Source organism: Lissotriton vulgaris, unplaced genomic scaffold (genome assembly GCF_964263255.1).
Source record: "Lissotriton vulgaris unplaced genomic scaffold, aLisVul1.2 SCAFFOLD_768, whole genome shotgun sequence".
Taxonomy (NCBI): Eukaryota; Metazoa; Chordata; class Amphibia; order Caudata; family Salamandridae; genus Lissotriton; species Lissotriton vulgaris.
The window spans coordinates 14,631-33,870 of NW_028246725.1; the positions used below are offsets into that span (position 1 = coordinate 14,631).

The 19,240-nt window shown below is 44.3% G+C and overlaps 1 protein-coding gene across 1 annotated transcript in view; it reads left to right on the forward strand.

Moving 5' to 3' along the window:
- Positions 1-1,517: 1,517 nt before the first annotated feature.
- LOC147665769 (trinucleotide repeat-containing gene 6B protein-like) overlaps positions 1,518-19,240 on the forward strand; it is a gene marked incomplete at its 5' end in the record, with an annotated part of 535,565 nt that continues 517,842 nt past the window's right edge. Inside the window, 2 exons of the mRNA XM_086949498.1 lie at positions 1,518-1,539; positions 3,965-4,300. Coding sequence (XP_086805624.1) covers positions 1,518-1,539; positions 3,965-4,300 — 358 coding nt within the window. The remainder of the gene's footprint in view (positions 1,540-3,964; positions 4,301-19,240) is intronic.

Here is a 19,240-nt window from a genome sequence, read left to right on the forward strand (position 1 = left end):
ATTTAAGATTGGTTTCCCGGTCAGATTTGGTCACCGTAGCATGATAAACTTACTCAGGGCTTGTATACTCCGCATTATTTTTCTTTCTTTTTTACCTGTCTCTTTTCCTCTAGGATCTTCACGTATTGAGTATAGCAATTTTTTTTTTTTATTACATACCTTCGGTACCAGGCAACATTAAGGGGGTGTTATGTTAAATTCACTGTAGAAAAGTCACTATTGACTGTTTAGGTTCATATGTCACAACTGGACTCACAAGGAACATGCATGCCTTTACTCCGGACCAGTTTATTTTATCTAAGAGTGTTATTATAATTTTTCTTAAATAACACTAGTTTATCAGTAAACAACCAAGGTGTCAGATTTAAAACAGCATGGGTTTCCACAGGCTGGAGTAGGCAACATGAGCCGATTCTTCAAAGTTAGTCTGTTACAATGGGAAACTGACATTGGAAGCTATTGTTGCATAGATTTAATTCCCAATTCTGTACTATTGTTCGTTTCTTAGCCCTGAAGAAGTCGCTACGCACAACTGAAAGCGTGACGAAACACGTGTTGTTTAAGGCTGTGTGAACAAACTGAAGCGCATGTTCCAGCAAAGACTCAAACTTTTGTCACCTTGTTATTGATAAAATTGATATACTGTTAGCGTGTGCAGGGGACTGTTATGTTTCACCAGTGGATATCCACACGCTTGGGAGAATGGTGGCTCTCCTTACCGTTATGCACCATCATCCCCACTCAGTACTACAGTATACTTAACTGCGTATTGCCCAGGAGCGCCAGTGCCCTATAGAACCACCTACCAAGCAGTTACATTCAAATTAAGCCCTCACCCAAAGAGCTTACTGCACATGGCACTATCTCTGCACAAACGTGCCTGCTGCACACTGCCCAATGATTGCTCTGTTGATTATCATCACATAAAGGATCTCATTGCCATTCACAGTGCCATGGCACAGTGGGGCAAGCGGGCTCCCACACAATCAATAATCCTAGTGAGTCACAGCTGAATGCACTAGCTTCACCATGGGAACATGCAGCATACCTCTCTGGCAGCCTACCACACTGCTATAACGCAGATAGGCTGGCAGCAGCCCCCCTACTATTAAGCCTCATGTCTACAGACAGCTGTAGCTTTGGTCACAGCCCTATGCCACACTCACTACCAAAATGTTTAATGGTCCTGTCGTGCAAACGTGTCTAGGTAGCCCAAGCACCAGGCGTTAGTAGCATCAACACATCGAATAAACATTAGAGTACAATGCATGACCATTGCTCTCTGAGTCATACCGCCCACTCCACTGCCATGGGAGCTACTGTCCAGCGTTGCACAGCACATTTTTTAATTTGCAGCAGTACAGAGCACTGCTACTTTACATCCATGCCTATAGTTAGGTGACAGTACTGACATAGGTTGTTGAGCCAGGACTTAAAAAAAAATATCTAGTGAAATTATTTCCATTTGTGATTGTGTGTTCATCTATTTAATTCACAATTTTGTTTTCATTTTTCAGGTCACGGAACAAAAAACCAAAGGTAAAAATGAGTTTCACTTTTTTTTTTTTATAAAGTCTTTTTATTGAAAATATTCGATCCAATCATACAAGCAAAAAATATTCTACCAGAGATGTTCTGTACAGCTTTTGACATATAGAATGCATTTCAAAGACATATATATATATATACAGGGTTCAACAATATTAAACATGATACATCTGTACAATTGGGTTCCCAGCTCTCCCACTCCTGCACTTTAGTGTCCTTCCCCCTCCCTCTATTGGGATCTATGTCTCCCACGGGCTCCAGATTATTTCCCACTTTTTGGGGCATACCCTGCTCTCGTACACCACTTTTTCTGCCAATTGGCACCAATCCATGTCCACCTTCCAACCAAAGTTTCGGGGGGTCCATGCTCCCCACAGCCGTGCAACATTTTGCTTTGCTACCCCCGAGGCCGTCATGAGCTAGATTATTGTGTGCGAGGGCCACCTGTCTTCTCTGGTGACCTCCAACAGGCGCCAGCATGCATCCGGGTCGATTTGACTGCCCAGCACTTTTGACATCACCCCTGTGAATTCAGTAGCGCTGGATTTTGGGGCAGTCCCAAATGATGTGGAAGAATGTACCGGTCTCTCCACATGCAGTGATTTGTGCCGACCCTGCCTATTTTGTGTGGGGTCGTGCGGGAGATGTACGATTGGTGCAGGATTCCGAGTTGGATAAGTCGGAATCTCACCCATATGGCTATCTCTTTGGGACTTTGTATCGCTTCCTGCCAATCATCCTCCTCCAGCAATCCTAGGTCGGTATCCCACGCTGCTCTCACTGGGCCCAAGGGTCAGGGAGGTTGTTTATTATTTTTCTATACATTTGTGAGATTGCTTTATCAGGGTTTAGGTTCAACAGTAGTCGGTCTTCCAAAGGGGAGTACTCTGGTAGTGACTCCCCATCTTTAATATGGCATCTTAGGGCATGTTTTAGCTGTAGATATCGAAACTGCTCTATGTCAGCTGAAATTCAGTTTGAAATTCCTTAAAGGTAAGTTTGTTGCAGTTCTGCCATTTGTCCCCAAGTGTGTCACTGCCTATTAGGCTCCGTTTATGAAAGCCCTGCAGGCGGCCCACCTCTCCCAGCGCATCACTCTCACACAGTGGGGTCTGCTGAGTCAATCTATCTGTCCAGCCCAGGGACTTGGTGACAGCTTGCCATGCTTGTATCATCGCATGTGTGTGTGCGTGGAGCTACCTCCCTCTTTCTCTTTGATACAACGCCTCCAGATGTCCACCGGTTCCCATTGACTGGTGATCTACTCGATAAACCGGTTCAGAGTGGGGTGCGTAGCCCAGCCGTTCATGTTAATGAGTTGGGCCGCTAGGTAGTAATTCCGGATGTCTGGAATGTCTAATCCACCCTTGTACAACCCCTGTTGTAATTTGCAGATTGCTATGCTTAGTCTGCCTCCTTCCTATAGTAGGTTGCACTGTTCCCCTTAAATAGCACGAAAGAAGGTATCTGGGATCTGTGCGGGGTATTTTGCAACAAGTAGAGTTAGTGCGGGAGAGCCATCATTTTGAATAGCACTGCTCTGCCCATAAGTGAGATAGGAAGTGTGCGCCAGTGCTGCACATCTACCTGCAGCCTTGAAAGTTGTGAATATAAATTCAAATTAAGGAATTCCTCGGCCGATTAAGTAATCCATATGCCAAGATATTTGAATGTATCTAGCTGCGTCAATGCAGCAAAGTCAGTTGTAAGTTGGGGCAACACTCCGGACAGATTAAAAATTAAGCATTGGTCCCAGTTTATCTTGTACCCTGAGTATGTACCGAATAGGCTGAGCATATTGATAAGCCTATGGAATGTCTGGGTCTGCTCGCGTAGAGCAGCACGTTGTCTGCATATGAGATGCGGTCCTCCCTCTCTCCCCCCAATGTCGATGACTGACTAGGGGGTCACCTCTGATTCACACTGCAAGTGGTTCGAGAGCTAACACAAAAAGTATGGGGGAGAGTGGGCATCTCTGACACTTAGTTTCACTTTTAGTCAAATGCATTGCGTGCCTCAGTCGCCACTGAGAAGCCTTCCCTCACTGCTCTCCGTCTTTAAGGAGTGGCGAAAAATGTAGCTGTTTGGGGAGGAAAAGGTTCGGGGGATTTTTATAGAAAGGTGTTCATAAACTGTAGGGTGGACCAGGCTCATGAAATTAATACAATTAGGAGAATGTCTATTCAAAGCGATGCACCAGCATGTTAGGTTAGAGCCTAGCATTAACATGTGAAAATACTTTCGCTTGCAGAAGGCAAGTTCATTTCTGCCTTAGGATATCAATCACAATGTAATTGGTTCTTAAGCTTCCCAGGTGTGCTTTCGATTTCAGGTGTATGGAAGTAATGCTTTGTATTTCTGATATTATGGTCTAGGGTCTGAAACATTTACTGATCTCTCTTTCTCTCTTCCCAAGTGCCCGACGTGACGAAACCAAGCCTCAGCCAACCGCCGGCTGCCAGCCCGCTTGGCAGTGCCCCGTCGCCACCGGTCAATGGTGGCAACAATGCCAAAAGGGTGGCGGCAGTGCCGAACGGACAAGCCTCCAGCGCCGCCCGCTACATGCCTCGGGAGGTGCCGCCCCGCTTTCGCTGCCAGCAGGACCACAAAGTGTTACTGAAGCGAGGCCAGCCCCCACCGGCGTCCTGCATGCTCTTGGGGGGTGGGGCAGGGCCCCCTCCCTCTGCACCAGCCCCTGGGGCCTCTGCACCACCTCCGCAGGGAACGCTGCTGCTGGGTGACAGTGGGCCAGGTGAGGTGGGCCCCTACGGGGCAGTTTAGTCATTTGAAGCCTTTTAAAAAATAAATTCATGCAAGTTAATTTTTAAAGATTAATTAAACATATAAAGATTGAGTGCCGCAAAGATGTGTAGACGTGCAAGCACCCTTGAAGGTATCTTGTTTACAAAAAAAAGCTATGATGCTCCAGGTTGCAAAGCTGAAGAGGTATTCTACCAGCTACTGGGATCCAGAGGCTGCCTGAAATTGATTTCTTGAATAGGATTACTCTATATTGGCACCAAACCGGGCCCAGCCCATTGTGAGTTGTCTGTGACGAGGAAGGAAAAACTGTATAGCAACAAAGTAGCTTATTGTGGAAATCAGAGTCTTAACCCGTTAAGCGCGCGCAAACATTCCGCCCCAGTGCGGACGTTCGATTGCGCTAACGGGATTCGGACGTCCAACGGTCGTGCGCAGCACTGGCGAGGTAGTGCACGCGACGACCGTTGGACGTTCGAAGCACTCAACGGGTTAAATGCCCTATTTGATCTGCTTTTTAATCAAATGTCAATGGTGTGTGGGCTGAGTGCTTCAAAGAAAGACTTGATGCTAGTTTGGTGTAGTCTGTTCAGAAATTCACATGGGCTGAGCAGTGGGGGTTGGTGAGTTCATTTTAAAAAGGGAAACTTTGATAACCGGTCCCATAAATCTTTTGTGTGTAACCGAAGAAGGAAAAAACAGTTCAAAAGTCTTGTGTGTAGCTGAAGTTTTCTGATAGACTTGGATTCCTTACCTTGAATATTCTTCACCCATCAGACTGTATCTGGAAAGTTCTTTTCAGTACCTCTGCGCACAGGTATGTGGCATCAATCGGCTTAGCGTTATCTGCACCGGAAGTGACATGCATGATGCCTACCTAGCTGCCACCCCAGCGCACTGACATCAGTTCTTTTATTTCTGCCCAGATCCGGAGAGAGATACCTCAGTCCTTTTTTTGGACAGCCTTTTTTTGGACTTTTTGAGCTGGCACAGGCTGTGTCTGTGGCTGAGCCCCCACCAGTTTTTCTTGTGGTGCTTTCAGCTGGGTCTGGACTCCAAGGCTAACTTAGACTGTCGAGCGATAAACCCCAAGGCAACCAGGGAGCGTGCCCTGGAGCTCCTGGTCGCATGGCATCAGACGACTCTGCACTACTCGCGGTCGCAAGATAGGTCCTTGGCTGCTCTGTCGTTCCTGCTATTAGTTGCCTCGCTCAAAATCGTCCAGTAAGTCTCACAAGAAAAAGAAATCGAAGTGCTCTTCAACTTCACGGTACAAGTCCAAGTCATCGAACGAGGCACGAGAACGATGACACAAATCTAAGACCCGCTCCCACATGTCAGACCTGATCAGAAGGAGTAATGGGGATTCCATACCTGCTTGGTGACCTTTTTCACGTTTATGGCCAGGACCAGCGGTACTCGCCTAATTATACTGTTTCTTCTACAATATTATCAGCCATCTTATATTTCTTCTGATAAGGTCTGATTTATCACTTTGTTTCACGGAGGTGCAACCCCCGTGGAACTACCAAATAAACCACAGTGGTAGTCTTGGAGTTTGCTGCTCCCAAGAGAGAGCTCACCCACTTATATATTCCCAAGCCTTGGAAAAATTCAACTAGTGACTAAACACGTTGGCTGATCATCTCTGAAGAAAAAGATTTGTAAATCATCTGCATTTGAAGGTTATGACTATCTAAGCAGCAGATCCCTCTCACATCCCAATCCGGAGCACACAGTGGTGACTAATGCTTCCCTCCTGGGATGGGGCGACCTCATGGGAGAGTCAGAGAACAGACACCTCTTGTCTCCAGTGAAGTCCAGGCTCCATATCAACCTTCTGGCGCGACGGGCAATCCATCTTCAAAGAAGGCATTCCTTCAATCTGTCAAGGAGAAGGTGGTGCAGGTGTTCACAACAGACAGACACCACCACCGCCATGTGGTGTTGCAACAAACAATGTGGGGTGGGGTCGTGGACCCTAAGTCAGGAGACTCTGTGCCTCTGGACATGGCTGGAACGTCAAGGCATTTGATTGGTGGTTCAACACCTGGCAGGTTCTTTGACGCTAGGGTGGAGAAACTCAACCCCTGGTGCCTGATGGATCACGAGTTGCGTCTTCACTCGGAGGTGGTGCAAGGTCTCTTTCGGTAATGAGGAGAGCCTTGGTTAGATCTATTCGCCACGAAGAGAACGCGCAATGTCAGCTGTTCTGCACATTGGAATTTCCAATGCAGCACTCGCTCGGCAACACTTTTCGTTGCGAGTGGAGATGCGGTCTATTGTACGCCTTTCCGCCTATACCACTTCTGCCCAGAGTGCTGAAGAAGATCTGGCGCGACCAGGTCCAAGTCGTTCTTGTGGCACCGGACTGGGCTCGAAGAGTTTGGTATTCCGAGCTACTCAGTATGAGCGTAGATCCCCTAATCCGACTGCCTCTATTGGTGGATCTTCTGTCACAGTAGCAGGGGACTTTCCTGCACCCGCACCTGTCCAGCCTCCACCTACATGCATGGAGATTGAGCGGCGACAGTTGATTCTGTTTGACTTGCCTGCTGAAGTCTGTGATGTCATTCTGGCAGCCAGGTGTCCCTCCACTAAATCGGTATATGCCTGCAGGTGGAACACATTTGTGGCATGGTGCACAGCAAAGGCTGTAGATCCCCTTTCTGTCCCTCTTTCAGAGGTCCTTTTGTTCCTCCTTTCCTTGGCCCGGCAGGGCTCTGCTCTGGGCACTATCGAGGGCAACCATTCTGCAATCGCTGCCTTTCTCAGGCTTCCTGATCAGCCCTCTCTTTTCAGGTCCCCTGTTAGTAGATTTCTCAAAGGCATTACTCACCTTTTCCCTCCTATTCAGTTTGTGATGCCACAATGAGACTTAAATCTTGTATGTACTGTTTGGATGTGCGCTCCTTTTGAGCCGCTCCACAACTGTCCTCTTCGTTTGTTGACTTTAAAGACTGCTTTCCTGGTTGCCATTACCTCCACTAGGCGCGTGAGTGAGCTCCTGGCTCTTTCTTGTAAGTCTCCTTTTCTGTAAGTCCATCCGTACAAGGTTGTACTGTGCACTCTTCCTTCCTTCTTGCCAAAAGTAGGCACTGCTTTTCACATTGGGCAGACTATCACCTTGCTCACTTTCTTTCCCCCTCCTTCCAGAGAGGCTAAACCGTCTGGACCCAAAACGTGCGCTCTCCTTCTATCTGAACCGCACACAACAGTTCCAGGTGGATGACCAGCTCTTTGTTGGCTACGTTGGCGCCAAGAAAGACCGGGCTGTACACAATAGGACTATCTCCCGCTGGGTTGTCTTGTGTATCAAAACCTGTTATTATCTGGCTAAAAAGGAACCTCCGGTGGGGTTGCGCTCCCATTCTACCAGGGCGACAGCAGCTACTACTGCATTTGGACGTGGTGCCCCCCTCAAGACATATGTCAGGCAGCCACGTGGGCCTCGCTGCACACTTTTACTAAGCATTATTGCCTAGACACTCAAGTCTGGAGAGACCGCTTCTTTGGCCGTTCTGTTCTCCCCGACTTTCTGGTGTGATCTTTGTTTGCAGACCCACCACCAGGGTTGGTATTGCTAGGGTATCTATTCTAAGGTAAGGAATCCATCACTAACATGTCTCTTTCAGATGCCCAAGTTACTTCCTTGTGTAACGATATATCTGTAAGTGACATTAGTTAGTGATAGATTCCTTACCACCCCACCCATCCTCCCCTTTGTGCGAACTGATTTCTAGGGTTAAGGTTATCCCTTTCAGGGCCCTAGCTTCAATGCACCAGTGGTCATTATCTTCCATTGCTCTGCGTTCCTGTTGCAGAACTTATAAAATATAACAACCTAGGCAATTCAATACTTTAAGCTCATGGAAAAATGACAAAAGAAAAAGGAAAATACCAATTCTATTCAAAAAGATCATCAGTGACATAAATTTTATTAACAAACAAGGGAGTTAAGAACCATTAAAAAAGAAATTGATACTCAAATATTTTCAACCAATTTCACAAATTAGTTAAACAATAAATGCATCAATTCACAATACAGTTAAAAAATGAGCTTAAAGTATTGAATTGCCTAGGTTGTTATATTTTATAAATTGTATTTCCCTGACCTAGGAATTATTGTATTCAGATATTCAGGGGGTCCTTGTTACCTATAAATATTCCTGTTGCAGAACGTCATGTACAGAACTGACGTCAGCGCGCGTCTAAGTAGCCCCAGTGACATAATCTCGGAGACTACGATGCCAGCGACGTACTCGGAGCCGTACAACAACGCCTACCGACGCGCTGGGGTACTGCTGACTAAGAAACTTTCCGGATCCAGTCTGACGCCTGGGGATATTCTAAGCTAAGGAATCTATCACTAACCAATGTCTTTAACAGATATATTGTTACACCAGTAAGTAACTTGTAAATGTAAATGTTCTGCATTGAAAATCATAACAGAGAAAACTTCCACTATGCCTTTAAGACCTCCAAGTCCTCCTGACTCCCATCATGCCCCACTGGTGACAGGTCAGTTCTATTTTCCGGCTCCTTCTCTGAGGATCCTGGTGCAATGGGCTCTTCAAGATTTGACAATTTATTTGTTCATTTTCTCTCTTACATTTTACCCAAATTGTCTTCACTCTACGGTTTTAAGTATTAGGTTGCTTTTAACCTTTTTTCCTGACTGAAAATTATTTGGAATCAGTCAGAAAATGCCTGTTCGAGGCATATGAGCTGTAGATTGTATAGATTGTATACTGTAGCATTAGATCGCCATATGGTGTTGGACTCGGATGTTTGCACTTTGTTATTGTAGAAGGTTTGTAGTCACAAGATAGGTGACTCCTCCTTTGGTTAGTAGTGCCCATGGGCATCAACTCCATCTCCAGATTGTTTATTTCCGCCATCAGGTTCGGATGAAACTTGCTGCGCTCCGGCTCGTCAGCGTATTTTCGAAACTTTTTCGATGTGCAACCTATCATCTTCGACGGTTTTGTCTCGTTCTCGTGCCCTCGACGCGCTAATTTATATTTCTTGACTCCGGTTGTCGACGCGGGCCGTTGGGCCTATCGACGCCATTGGGGCTTACGGCTCACGGAAAGATAGTCATTTAAAAATGCCCCCAGTGTGGAGCTAAATTTCTACACAGTGATCATCACAAGATGTGCAACCTTTGACTATCGCCTAAACGAGGAGGATTGCCGAGCCTGTGCCTCTTTTCGCTTGAAGAAGACAGTCCGTGATCACCCGGCTCGACGTCACATCATGGCTCAAGAAGCTGCAACGGTGCCGGAAGACATTTTCGATGAAGGCCCGATGTGAGCTAGAGATCGTCTCCGAAGAGGAAGACTCTGGGTCCGCTGACATCACGCCAGGGCCTGAGTGAGTACAAAAGCCACTACTCCTGCCCAACCAGACAAGCATAAGGCTCTAGTCAAGACTTCGCCTTCAGGCCCTAGTAGAGACCAGAAGAAAGCTTCAGAATCCCCGCCTCTGGGCCCTACTCCGAAGAAAAAAGGAAAGCCTTCCGGCAGCTCGGGAGCGAGCAAGCCGCACATTGCTACCCTTAAACCACCTTCGGTGACTAAGTCTGGGATACATCCCATTCCACCAAAAAGGCTTCGGCACCGAGCCCTTTGGCACCAAAAGACCATAAGGCCTCGGAACCGGACAAGCACTGGAAATCTTCGACTCCGAAGAAAGGTCTCGACTCCAAAAAAAAGTTCAGACTCCACGCCACCTTCAAAGCCCACGGAGCATAAAACTCCTTTTAAGGCTCCAGACACCAAATTAAAGCCACGCTCGGAAACGAAAAAATCGTCGCAGAGAACGGATGGCCAGGGTGAACTCTTTAGACCAGATCCTGTCGACCCAAGGCAAAAAACATTACAGGTGGACCCTAAAACAGGCCATATTATCACTATTGCAGCAAAGAAGAGGAAAATTGATACCTCACACACACACCTGAGGTGCCTAAGAGGAGACTTTGCAACATCACCCATAAGACCCTCTTCTCCTTTTCTTCCTGCTGAACCTGTATCTCCTATACACTCCCCTATACAATCTCCTAGATTATCTCCAAGCTCACCCTTATCACCACAGGATGATTTAGGTGATTGGGGCGGACATACTAATTATCCCTTAGATGACCCTAATGACAATAACATTACCCCTCCACATGATACATGGGATGATTGACAATCCTGCAGATCCTCCAGACATCCCTGATCCAGATGCATACCCATCTAAGCCATCGCCCCCAGATGACAATATAGGTTTTAGCCAACTTATTAATAGGGCTGCTCAATACCATGGCTTGTGACTACATTCTGACCCCAAGGAGGACGTTTTTTTTTAATGGACACTTTTGCTCAGTCCCTTAAGATCATAAATACATCACCCATGTTTAAATGGGTAATTAAACACGCTCCCATCATATTTAAAGACCCCATCAGGGCCAGGATTCTCAAGCCACGTATTGAGAAAAAATATAGGCCTGCCCCTAAAGATGCCATGTACATAAAGGCACAACTCCCATTAGACTCTTTGGTAGTCTCCAATGCAAGAAAATGGGCTAATTCCCAAACTTCTGGCGATGCACCACCCGCAGATAAGGAATCTAAACTGCTGGACGCATCAGGCAAACGTGTTACTTCCCAAGCAGCTAATCATTAGAGGATAGCCAATGCACAAGCTCTACTCGCCAGATATGACAGGGCTCACTACGATGAGCTAGAAAACCATATTCAACACTTACCTGACCAATACAAAGCCAAGGCCAATGATTTGGTCCTGAAGGGCAAGTCATTACAAATGCCTTCATCAAATGTTCCCTTGATGCAGCAGACACTGCGGCTAGATCTGTTAACACCAGTGTCTTCCTCCGTAGACCTGTATGGTTACGCATTTCCGGATTTAAACAGGAAGTTCAAACAACTATTTTAAATCAATAGTTTGATCAGGAACACCTCTTTGGGTCAGCTGTAGACGGCTCTAGACACAAGCATTGGCATATCCAATAGGTCTCGCTTTTGGGACCTTATAAGTATTTAGTTATTCAGCACAATATCCTTGGTGCAACAAAATCCACGGTTGCATGGCTAAACACTTATAAGGTCCTAAAGGCGAGACCTATTGGCTATGCCAATGCTTGTTATGATTTACAACAGCAAAGTGAGAGTGTGATTGGTGTAGGGATCACTTTAAAATCAAGCATAAATTGATATAGCTTGTTTGACTGGCAGAACTCCTGAAACAACGTGGCAATTAGTTGGTTGAATTAGGAGATATGGAAAGTGCAAATAATGCAGCTTATTAAACGCTACTTATGCAGTACATTGTTGCATTATTGTCTAGCTATCATGACGTTCTATTAAACTGAACAGAACCCAGTAGATTATAAAATGCATTGGTTAATTAATAAAACACTGGCAATTCAGAAAATACTGTTTGCGATCAGTGAATGTTTTTGATTACTTGAAAACAAAGCAATTTCTTTTGTCACACCAGTCTAATCAACCTCTCAAAATAAATGTCAGCGTTCACACAAGACATACCCCCAACATTCTGTACATATTTATTATTTGAGTGTATTGTTGGGAAACAACATAAGATTCAATATATTAGACCTTAAAACAGGACCCCTCTCAGGAGTAAATGATTTAGGAACATGACCCCACCCCAACAACAATGCAAAAGGGATTTTAGGGTAGGAAAGTATGGGGTCACTCAATGAATTTTGTTGATAAGAAATTACAAACTATTGTGAAATTTTGATGTGCACATTACTTTTAATGGTGTTTTGCAATTATTGTTTTCTTTCTCAAAATGTATCTGGAAAAAGTAGTAGAAGATTGGGTATTTTAAAGCTCGTTGTGCTAATAACATGAGTGAAAAGAGAATATAATATGAAGGACGGTTCCCCTACAAGTTTCTCGAAATACCTAGCACGAATCCTACCCTTGCTCCGGGCAAGGGAAGGATTTGCATAAAAAAGGAAGGCGCAAAGACACTGCTGCACCATCGAAGTTATTCTGTAGGTAGGCACACCAACAATATGATGCAGGTATCATATTTCTTTTAGTTTACTGATCGTTAAATAAAAAAAATTACACTAAGTATCGCAAAACAGATTTTTGTTCTTGCAGTTTGCTGGCTGGTCATACCCTCCAGCCCATAATAATAATAACAATTAAAAAAATTAAAGAGGAAATGCGAGGCAGTGGAGGAGGAAGAGACGGGGAGTGGGCGAGGGAGATAAAATGGGAGGACAGAAGAACATGAGGGAGAGAGCTGGAAGCTCTCAGGAAGTGCTTAAGCAAAAAGAAAAATATTAGTCTCTAAAAGTGAGAATTGGATGGACAGAAGCAACTAATCGGAGAAATAGAAAACAGGCTATGCTACAAGGGAGGGACAAACACAAGATGAACAAGCTAGAACAAGGAAAACTATTGAAGAATAAGCAGAAATCAAATTAGTGTGACAAAAAGGCGATCCAATTGTAAGTGGTTTGGCGTACTGTAGCCCAAAATAAGTCTTCTGCAACCTGACTGCTCACAATGTCTGGTATGCGCGACCGAATGAGGAAGCAATCTTCTACTCATGGATGACATTTAAAGGTATTAACTGTGCTTCCCTTCATGACTAATATTTGAACTGAAAATAATGGCGCTTAGTGTAGTTGCTAACATTTAAAGAATACATACATGCACTTTTTTGGAAACCAATGATTAAATGTGTCTTGCCTTTGTATCATAACACCAAGATGCTCCATATTATATGTAACAATTCAAGACCATTGTTGTTTTGGCCAAAAGTGTATTGCTTTCTAGGATTCATAGTCTAGCTTTCCTTAAGATACTAAGTCTACGAGACTTAGTATGAAATACATTACTGACACTAGATGAAAAGTTTGAACTAGCATGAACGATAAAGGGTGAGTTCACAGAATGAATTTGTGTATTTGTGATGTTTTGTATAACACTAACATTTCCCCTCTTGGCCACTTCAGAGCACCAGGGATTAGAGAGTTCTGAAATATTATTTATTAAATAGATCATGTGTTTGTAAAATACATACTATTGATGATGGCCGTTTCTATGAAGTTAATAGAAGTTAGATGATTGAAATTAATTCATTTAGACAAACAATTTGTTAAGCTGTGCTACACTACTGCACCACACTAATAGTTAAAAGTATGGAACAGGATATAAGGAGGGTACATAGTGAGTGTGGTATAAACTACCACACTCAATCACATAGAATGGAGCCATGTGTAATGAGTGACAGTTTTAGACAATCCAGACTTATTATACATTGTACTACATGTTGAAAAAATATAAACGTAAAAGAGAATGTAAAGTGATCTTGGTTACTAAGCCAAGAGTAGTTGAGGGTGTAGTGAATGACACGTTGTAAAATGACAGCTAACTGGGTGTCTGAAGTACCACATAGGCATTTGAACACACTCATTGCACACTACAAAATGTTTAAATAGTGGCGTACCATCAAACATTTTAAGTTTGTGGGTTTTTAAGTAGTATATAATGTTCTACTGATAGTGCAGACTTTTGAAGCAGGCTGAGCTTGAACATCCGGTTATAAATATGTATAGGTTCCCTGGACAGCTGCCAACTGACGTGGGTCACTGGGTTGACATTTAGTTTGCTTTGGCATTTAATCCATCAGTCCTAAACATTATTGAACGTAAGATTCTACTTTTCAATTACAAGATTACAAATCACTGCACACCTTCTGTAGCAGCCGAGAAAAAAAAACACAGGACAGGCTGGCTGCATGTCACCCTCGTGGCATGTGGCCAGTTGACTGGCATGTATGTAGCTGAACTCCTCTGCAAATACTGGGATGCATTTTAAAAGAATGACTGCAGATTATATTTAAAAAGTTTGTATCAAATGTTTTAGAGCAATGTCAGTCCTCTTTCACAGTGAAGTAAAAATAAATATCAAACTTGATATCTCCTGCAAAACGGGTGTTAGCTAATGTAAATATGCTTCACACCTTTTGGGCTGCAATTTAGGGCCGAATGTATCAGAATTTTAACCATTCTGTGTCTATAGAGATATGTGTTGGTACATAAGGGCCTTACTTCTTTCCTTAAGTGGAGCACCCTCCTAGCCCCAATGAAATGGGGAGATAATTAGAGAAAAATATCTAATGCTGTGTGGGGTAGGAAAAACATCCCCATGACTTCACTTAACACACAGTCGCCTTTATAAGTATTTTGGGTGGAGTTTCACTGCAGAATCAGGGCCAATGGAAAATGTATGCCCCGTATCACCTCTCCATTGAAGCAGTGGATAAGTGTGACATTGACATGAAAAGGACTTTAAGGCTCAGCATATCGTCACCCTGAGAGTACGATACCCAGTTCAACCTCTCCACACCAACTTCCTACTGACCCACTATTGGATAGTGTAGAGCAACCATGGTTCAAAGAATGCCTGTGAAGCATCTTGCCTCCAGGGTCTCCTACCTTGGCATTGTCAGTCTGGTTACAGTTGTCCCCATTGCAGTAATACATGATGCTAAGGTAGAGAGGCTAAGGCTGGATACAGCTGATATTCCACGATTCTCTCCCAGGCCACACCGAGTACCCACAATAGAGCATGGAAAGGGAAACAGGACAATAAAACAGAAGACTACTGGCGATAGCTAACCGGACAGACATCTTGGAATGACAAAGATTCAGAATAACTGCGGTCAATGTCTGGAAATAAATAAAACAAACAGGCCTGAATATTTTATTTTTTTAGAATGAAGCCACATTCGGAAAAAAATTATCTGAGATCAAATATGAAAACATCGATTATAATATGTTTGAACTATATCACATAATTTAAATTATTAGGGAAGCATCTTTTACTATTACCTACTCCAGTGTAGACGATACACTTTTATTCCAGAGTGACTTACAGGTGATATAGATGAAAAATAGACTAGTTCTACGCATTTGCAGCGAGTCTTCTGCTTATTTGCCGAAGCCCTGCCTGCTGAATGTACAGAATAATAACAAGGAGGGAGATATCGGGAGCAAGAGGAAAGGAAGAGAAGCGAGGGGTGAATGGAGAGACCAAGTGGTGCGCGCAAGGGTCAAAAGCAGACATGGCAGGAGCCAGAGACAAGGAGGGAGACATTGGGGGCGAGATGAAAGTGGGAAGAGAAGTGAGGGGGGTGGGGTGAATGGAGAGACCGAGTGGTGCGCTTGCGCAAGTCAAAAGCAGACATGGCAGGAGCCAGAGACCAGGAGGGAGACATTGGGGAGAGGATTTACACGCTGTAAGGCTTAATGAGTCATTGCAGGAAGCCAGATGGCAGCTGTGCACATCCACGCGCGTGTATCCGCACGCTGGAGGCCGGCAAAAGCCTTTGGTAGCACTTTGAAAACCCAGTAACTAAATGTCTCGCCAGGTCAGCACATGCGCTGGCTCAGGCGAGACCTAGACATGAAAAAGGAACTGACACTGCTAAGTCCATGGGAGCATTACAGTTTCAAACTACACAGGGGTCCTTTCGTCACTCCTTCTATAGGGGCGGATCCAAAAATATTACCACAGAGACTACAACTTCCTCCTATAAAACCCCTACACATCACCACAGACAGGTGGGTGAGACAAATTATCCAGTATGGTTACTGCCTGGAACTCACTTCTACCCCTCCTCACATAGCACCCACACAACGGCCAATGTCCACAGAACATCTTACGCTTCTAAAGCAGGAGGTTCTATCTCTCGTACAAAAACGTGCAATAGAACCAGTGCCTCCTCATCAGCAAGGTACAGGGGTTTATTCCCTTTACTTTCCCTTTCCAAAGAAGGACGATACTCTCAGGCCAATACTAGACCTCAGACCCTTAAACTTGTACATACAATCTGACCACTTCCACATGGTCACTCTGCAACAAGTTCTTCCACTGCTCCAACAAGGCGATTTCCTTGCCACCTTAGATCTCAAACGCCTACTTTCACATCCCTATTAACCCTGCTCTCAGGAAATACCAATGGCTTGTAGTGGATGGTCAACACTACCAGTTCAAAGTTCTTCCATTCGGAGTGACAACAGCTCACAGAGTCTTTACAAAATGCCTCGCAGTGGTAGGAGACTGCTTAAGAAGGCAACACATTCATGTGTTTCCTTACCTGGACGACTGGCTCATAAAAGCCAATTCACACATATTGTCTACAACAAACACACAAGACAATACAGCTGCTGCACAACTTGGGGTTTACAATAAACCTTGCCAAGTCACTTCTTCAACCGTCCCACACCCAGCAGTATATAGGTGCAAGAATAGATACTTCCAAGGCACTAGCATATCCCAATCATTCCAGTATAACCACTATGCTAGCTCTCTTAACAAAATTTCAACCACAAAATTCACTATCAGCTCGAGTTTTTATGCAGCTCATAGGGATGATGGCCTCTTGCATCTTAATTGTCCCTTATGCTAGACTCCAAATGAGCCCATTACAGGAATGTTTGGTACATCATTGAAAACAGGCCCAGGGTCAGCTTACAGATCTGGTGTTGGTGGACAGCCGCACACATTGCTCTCTGCAGTGGTGGAACACCCAAAATCTTTCCAGAGGGTGGCCGTTCCTGGACCCCTTTCCACAGATAGTGCTAACGGCAGACGCATCGCTCACCGCCTGGGGAGCTCATCTCTTAACTCATACCAGTCAGGGTATATGGACCCCTCAACAGAAACACCTTCACATCAATCAGCTGGAGTTAGTGGCCATATTTCTCGCTCTCAAGTCATTCCAGGTACACCTCATAGTCAAAGCTGTCCTAGGTCCGGACGGACAACATGACTGCAATGTATTACATACAAAAACAGGAGAGGGCCCACTCCATACAGCTTTCACAACTAGCACAAATCATATGGAGATTGGCCATTCCTCAAAAGATATAACTCTTATCCGAGCATCTACCTGTGGGACACAATCAGATAGCGGATCTGCTCAGTCACAAATTCACGAGTGGGACCTTCATCCCAAAGTTCTTCATCCCTTTTTTCAAATGTGGGGCCAACCAAACATAGATCTTTTTGCCACACATTTAAACACAAAATGCCCAAGTTTCGCCGCCAGGTATCCACACCCACTGTCCAATGGCAATGCGATATGGATGAACTGGTCAGGCAGATTTGCATATGCTTTTTTGCCTCCCCCACTCATTCTGCTACTAGTCCGTAATCTGAAACAGTCTCTCACAATGATCCCAGTTGCTCCAACTTGGGCCCGGCAACCATCGTTCACAACACTACTGGAACTCTCAGTAGTTCCACACCAAAAGTTACACCTTTCCCCAAAGCTTCTCACACAGAACCATGGAGACATAAGGCATCCAAATCCAGTTCAACTGAAATCCAGTTCAACTGAATCTAGCGATCTGGCTCCTGAAGTCTTAGAGTTTGGATACCTCAACCTCCCATCAGACTGCATGAATGTTATCAAGGAGGCTAGACGTCTTACTACTAGAGCTTGTTATGTAGCTAAATTGAAAAGATTTGTAATTGACTGCAATAACATAATCAATCCATTAGATGCTTCCATTCAAAACATTATTTGTTATCTCTTGCATCTACAAAGATGTAATCTAGCATACACATCCATAAGATTACAACTTGCTGCCATAGCAGCTTACCTCCAAAACAGACAACAGTTGTCATTGTTTAGGGTTCTTGTCGTTAAACCATTTATGGAAGGTTTCAAATAGATAATTCCTCCCAGAATTCCGCCCTCTCCAATCTGTAATCTAAACATTGTCCTTACCAGGCTCATCGGTCCCTCATTAGAACCTTTACACAAATGTGAGTTAGAATTTCTCACATGGAAAGTAGCCTTTCTTGTGGCCATCACATCTCTAAGGAGAGTTAGTGAACTTCAGGCATTCACCATACAAGAACCATTTTTGCACATACGTCACAACAAAGTGGTTCTTAAGACAAACCCTAAATTCCTACCTAAAGTAGTTTCTCCATTTCACTTTAACCAGTCGGTTGAGCTACAAGTCTTCTTCCCTCAACCAGACTCAGTAGCAGAACATGCTCTTCATACGCATGACGTTAAGAGCTATTATTTACTACATTGACAGAACTAAAAGTTTCAGAAAAACGAAGCAACTTTTTTGTAGCTTTCTCACTACCACATAAGGGCAATCCTAAATCAAAATCTGGAATTGCCAGGTGGATTGTTAAAACCATTCAAGTATGCTATCAAAAAGCAAAACGTACATTAACAATTCCCCCTTTAGGGCGCATCCCACACACAAAATAGGGGCATCTATGGCATTCTTGGGGAATATCCCCATGTATGACATTTGTAAAGCAGCAACATGGTCTACACCACACACATTCACTTAACATTACTGTGTGGATGTGCAAGCTAAACAGGCTAGTGTGGGCCAAGCTGTACTAAAAACACTGTTTCAAACTGCTACTACCGATACAGGTAGCCACCGCTAAGGCACAACTGCTGTATAGTCTATGCTACAGTATACTATCTACAGCTCATATGCCTCGAACGGAAAATGCTACTTAGCAGTATGCATCTGTTCTTGGCATGTAGAGCTGTAGATTTGTATACTCCCACCTGCCTCCCCAGATACCTGTGTCTGTTGCAGTAATATCTTACTTAGATACATTACACATGGACATCTTTCTATTTCTAAGTAACTCCATCATCACCTTTTATGGCGAAAACAATATGGAGATGGAGTCGATGCCCATGCGCACTACTAACCAAAGGAGGAGTCACCTGTCTTGTGACTACAAAACTTCTACAATAACAAAGTACAAACATCCGAACCCAACACCAGATGGCGATCTCATGCTACAGTATACAAATCTACAGCTCTACAAACCAAGAACAGATGCATACTGGCAAGTAGCATTTTCCTCCCTCTTCAACAAGT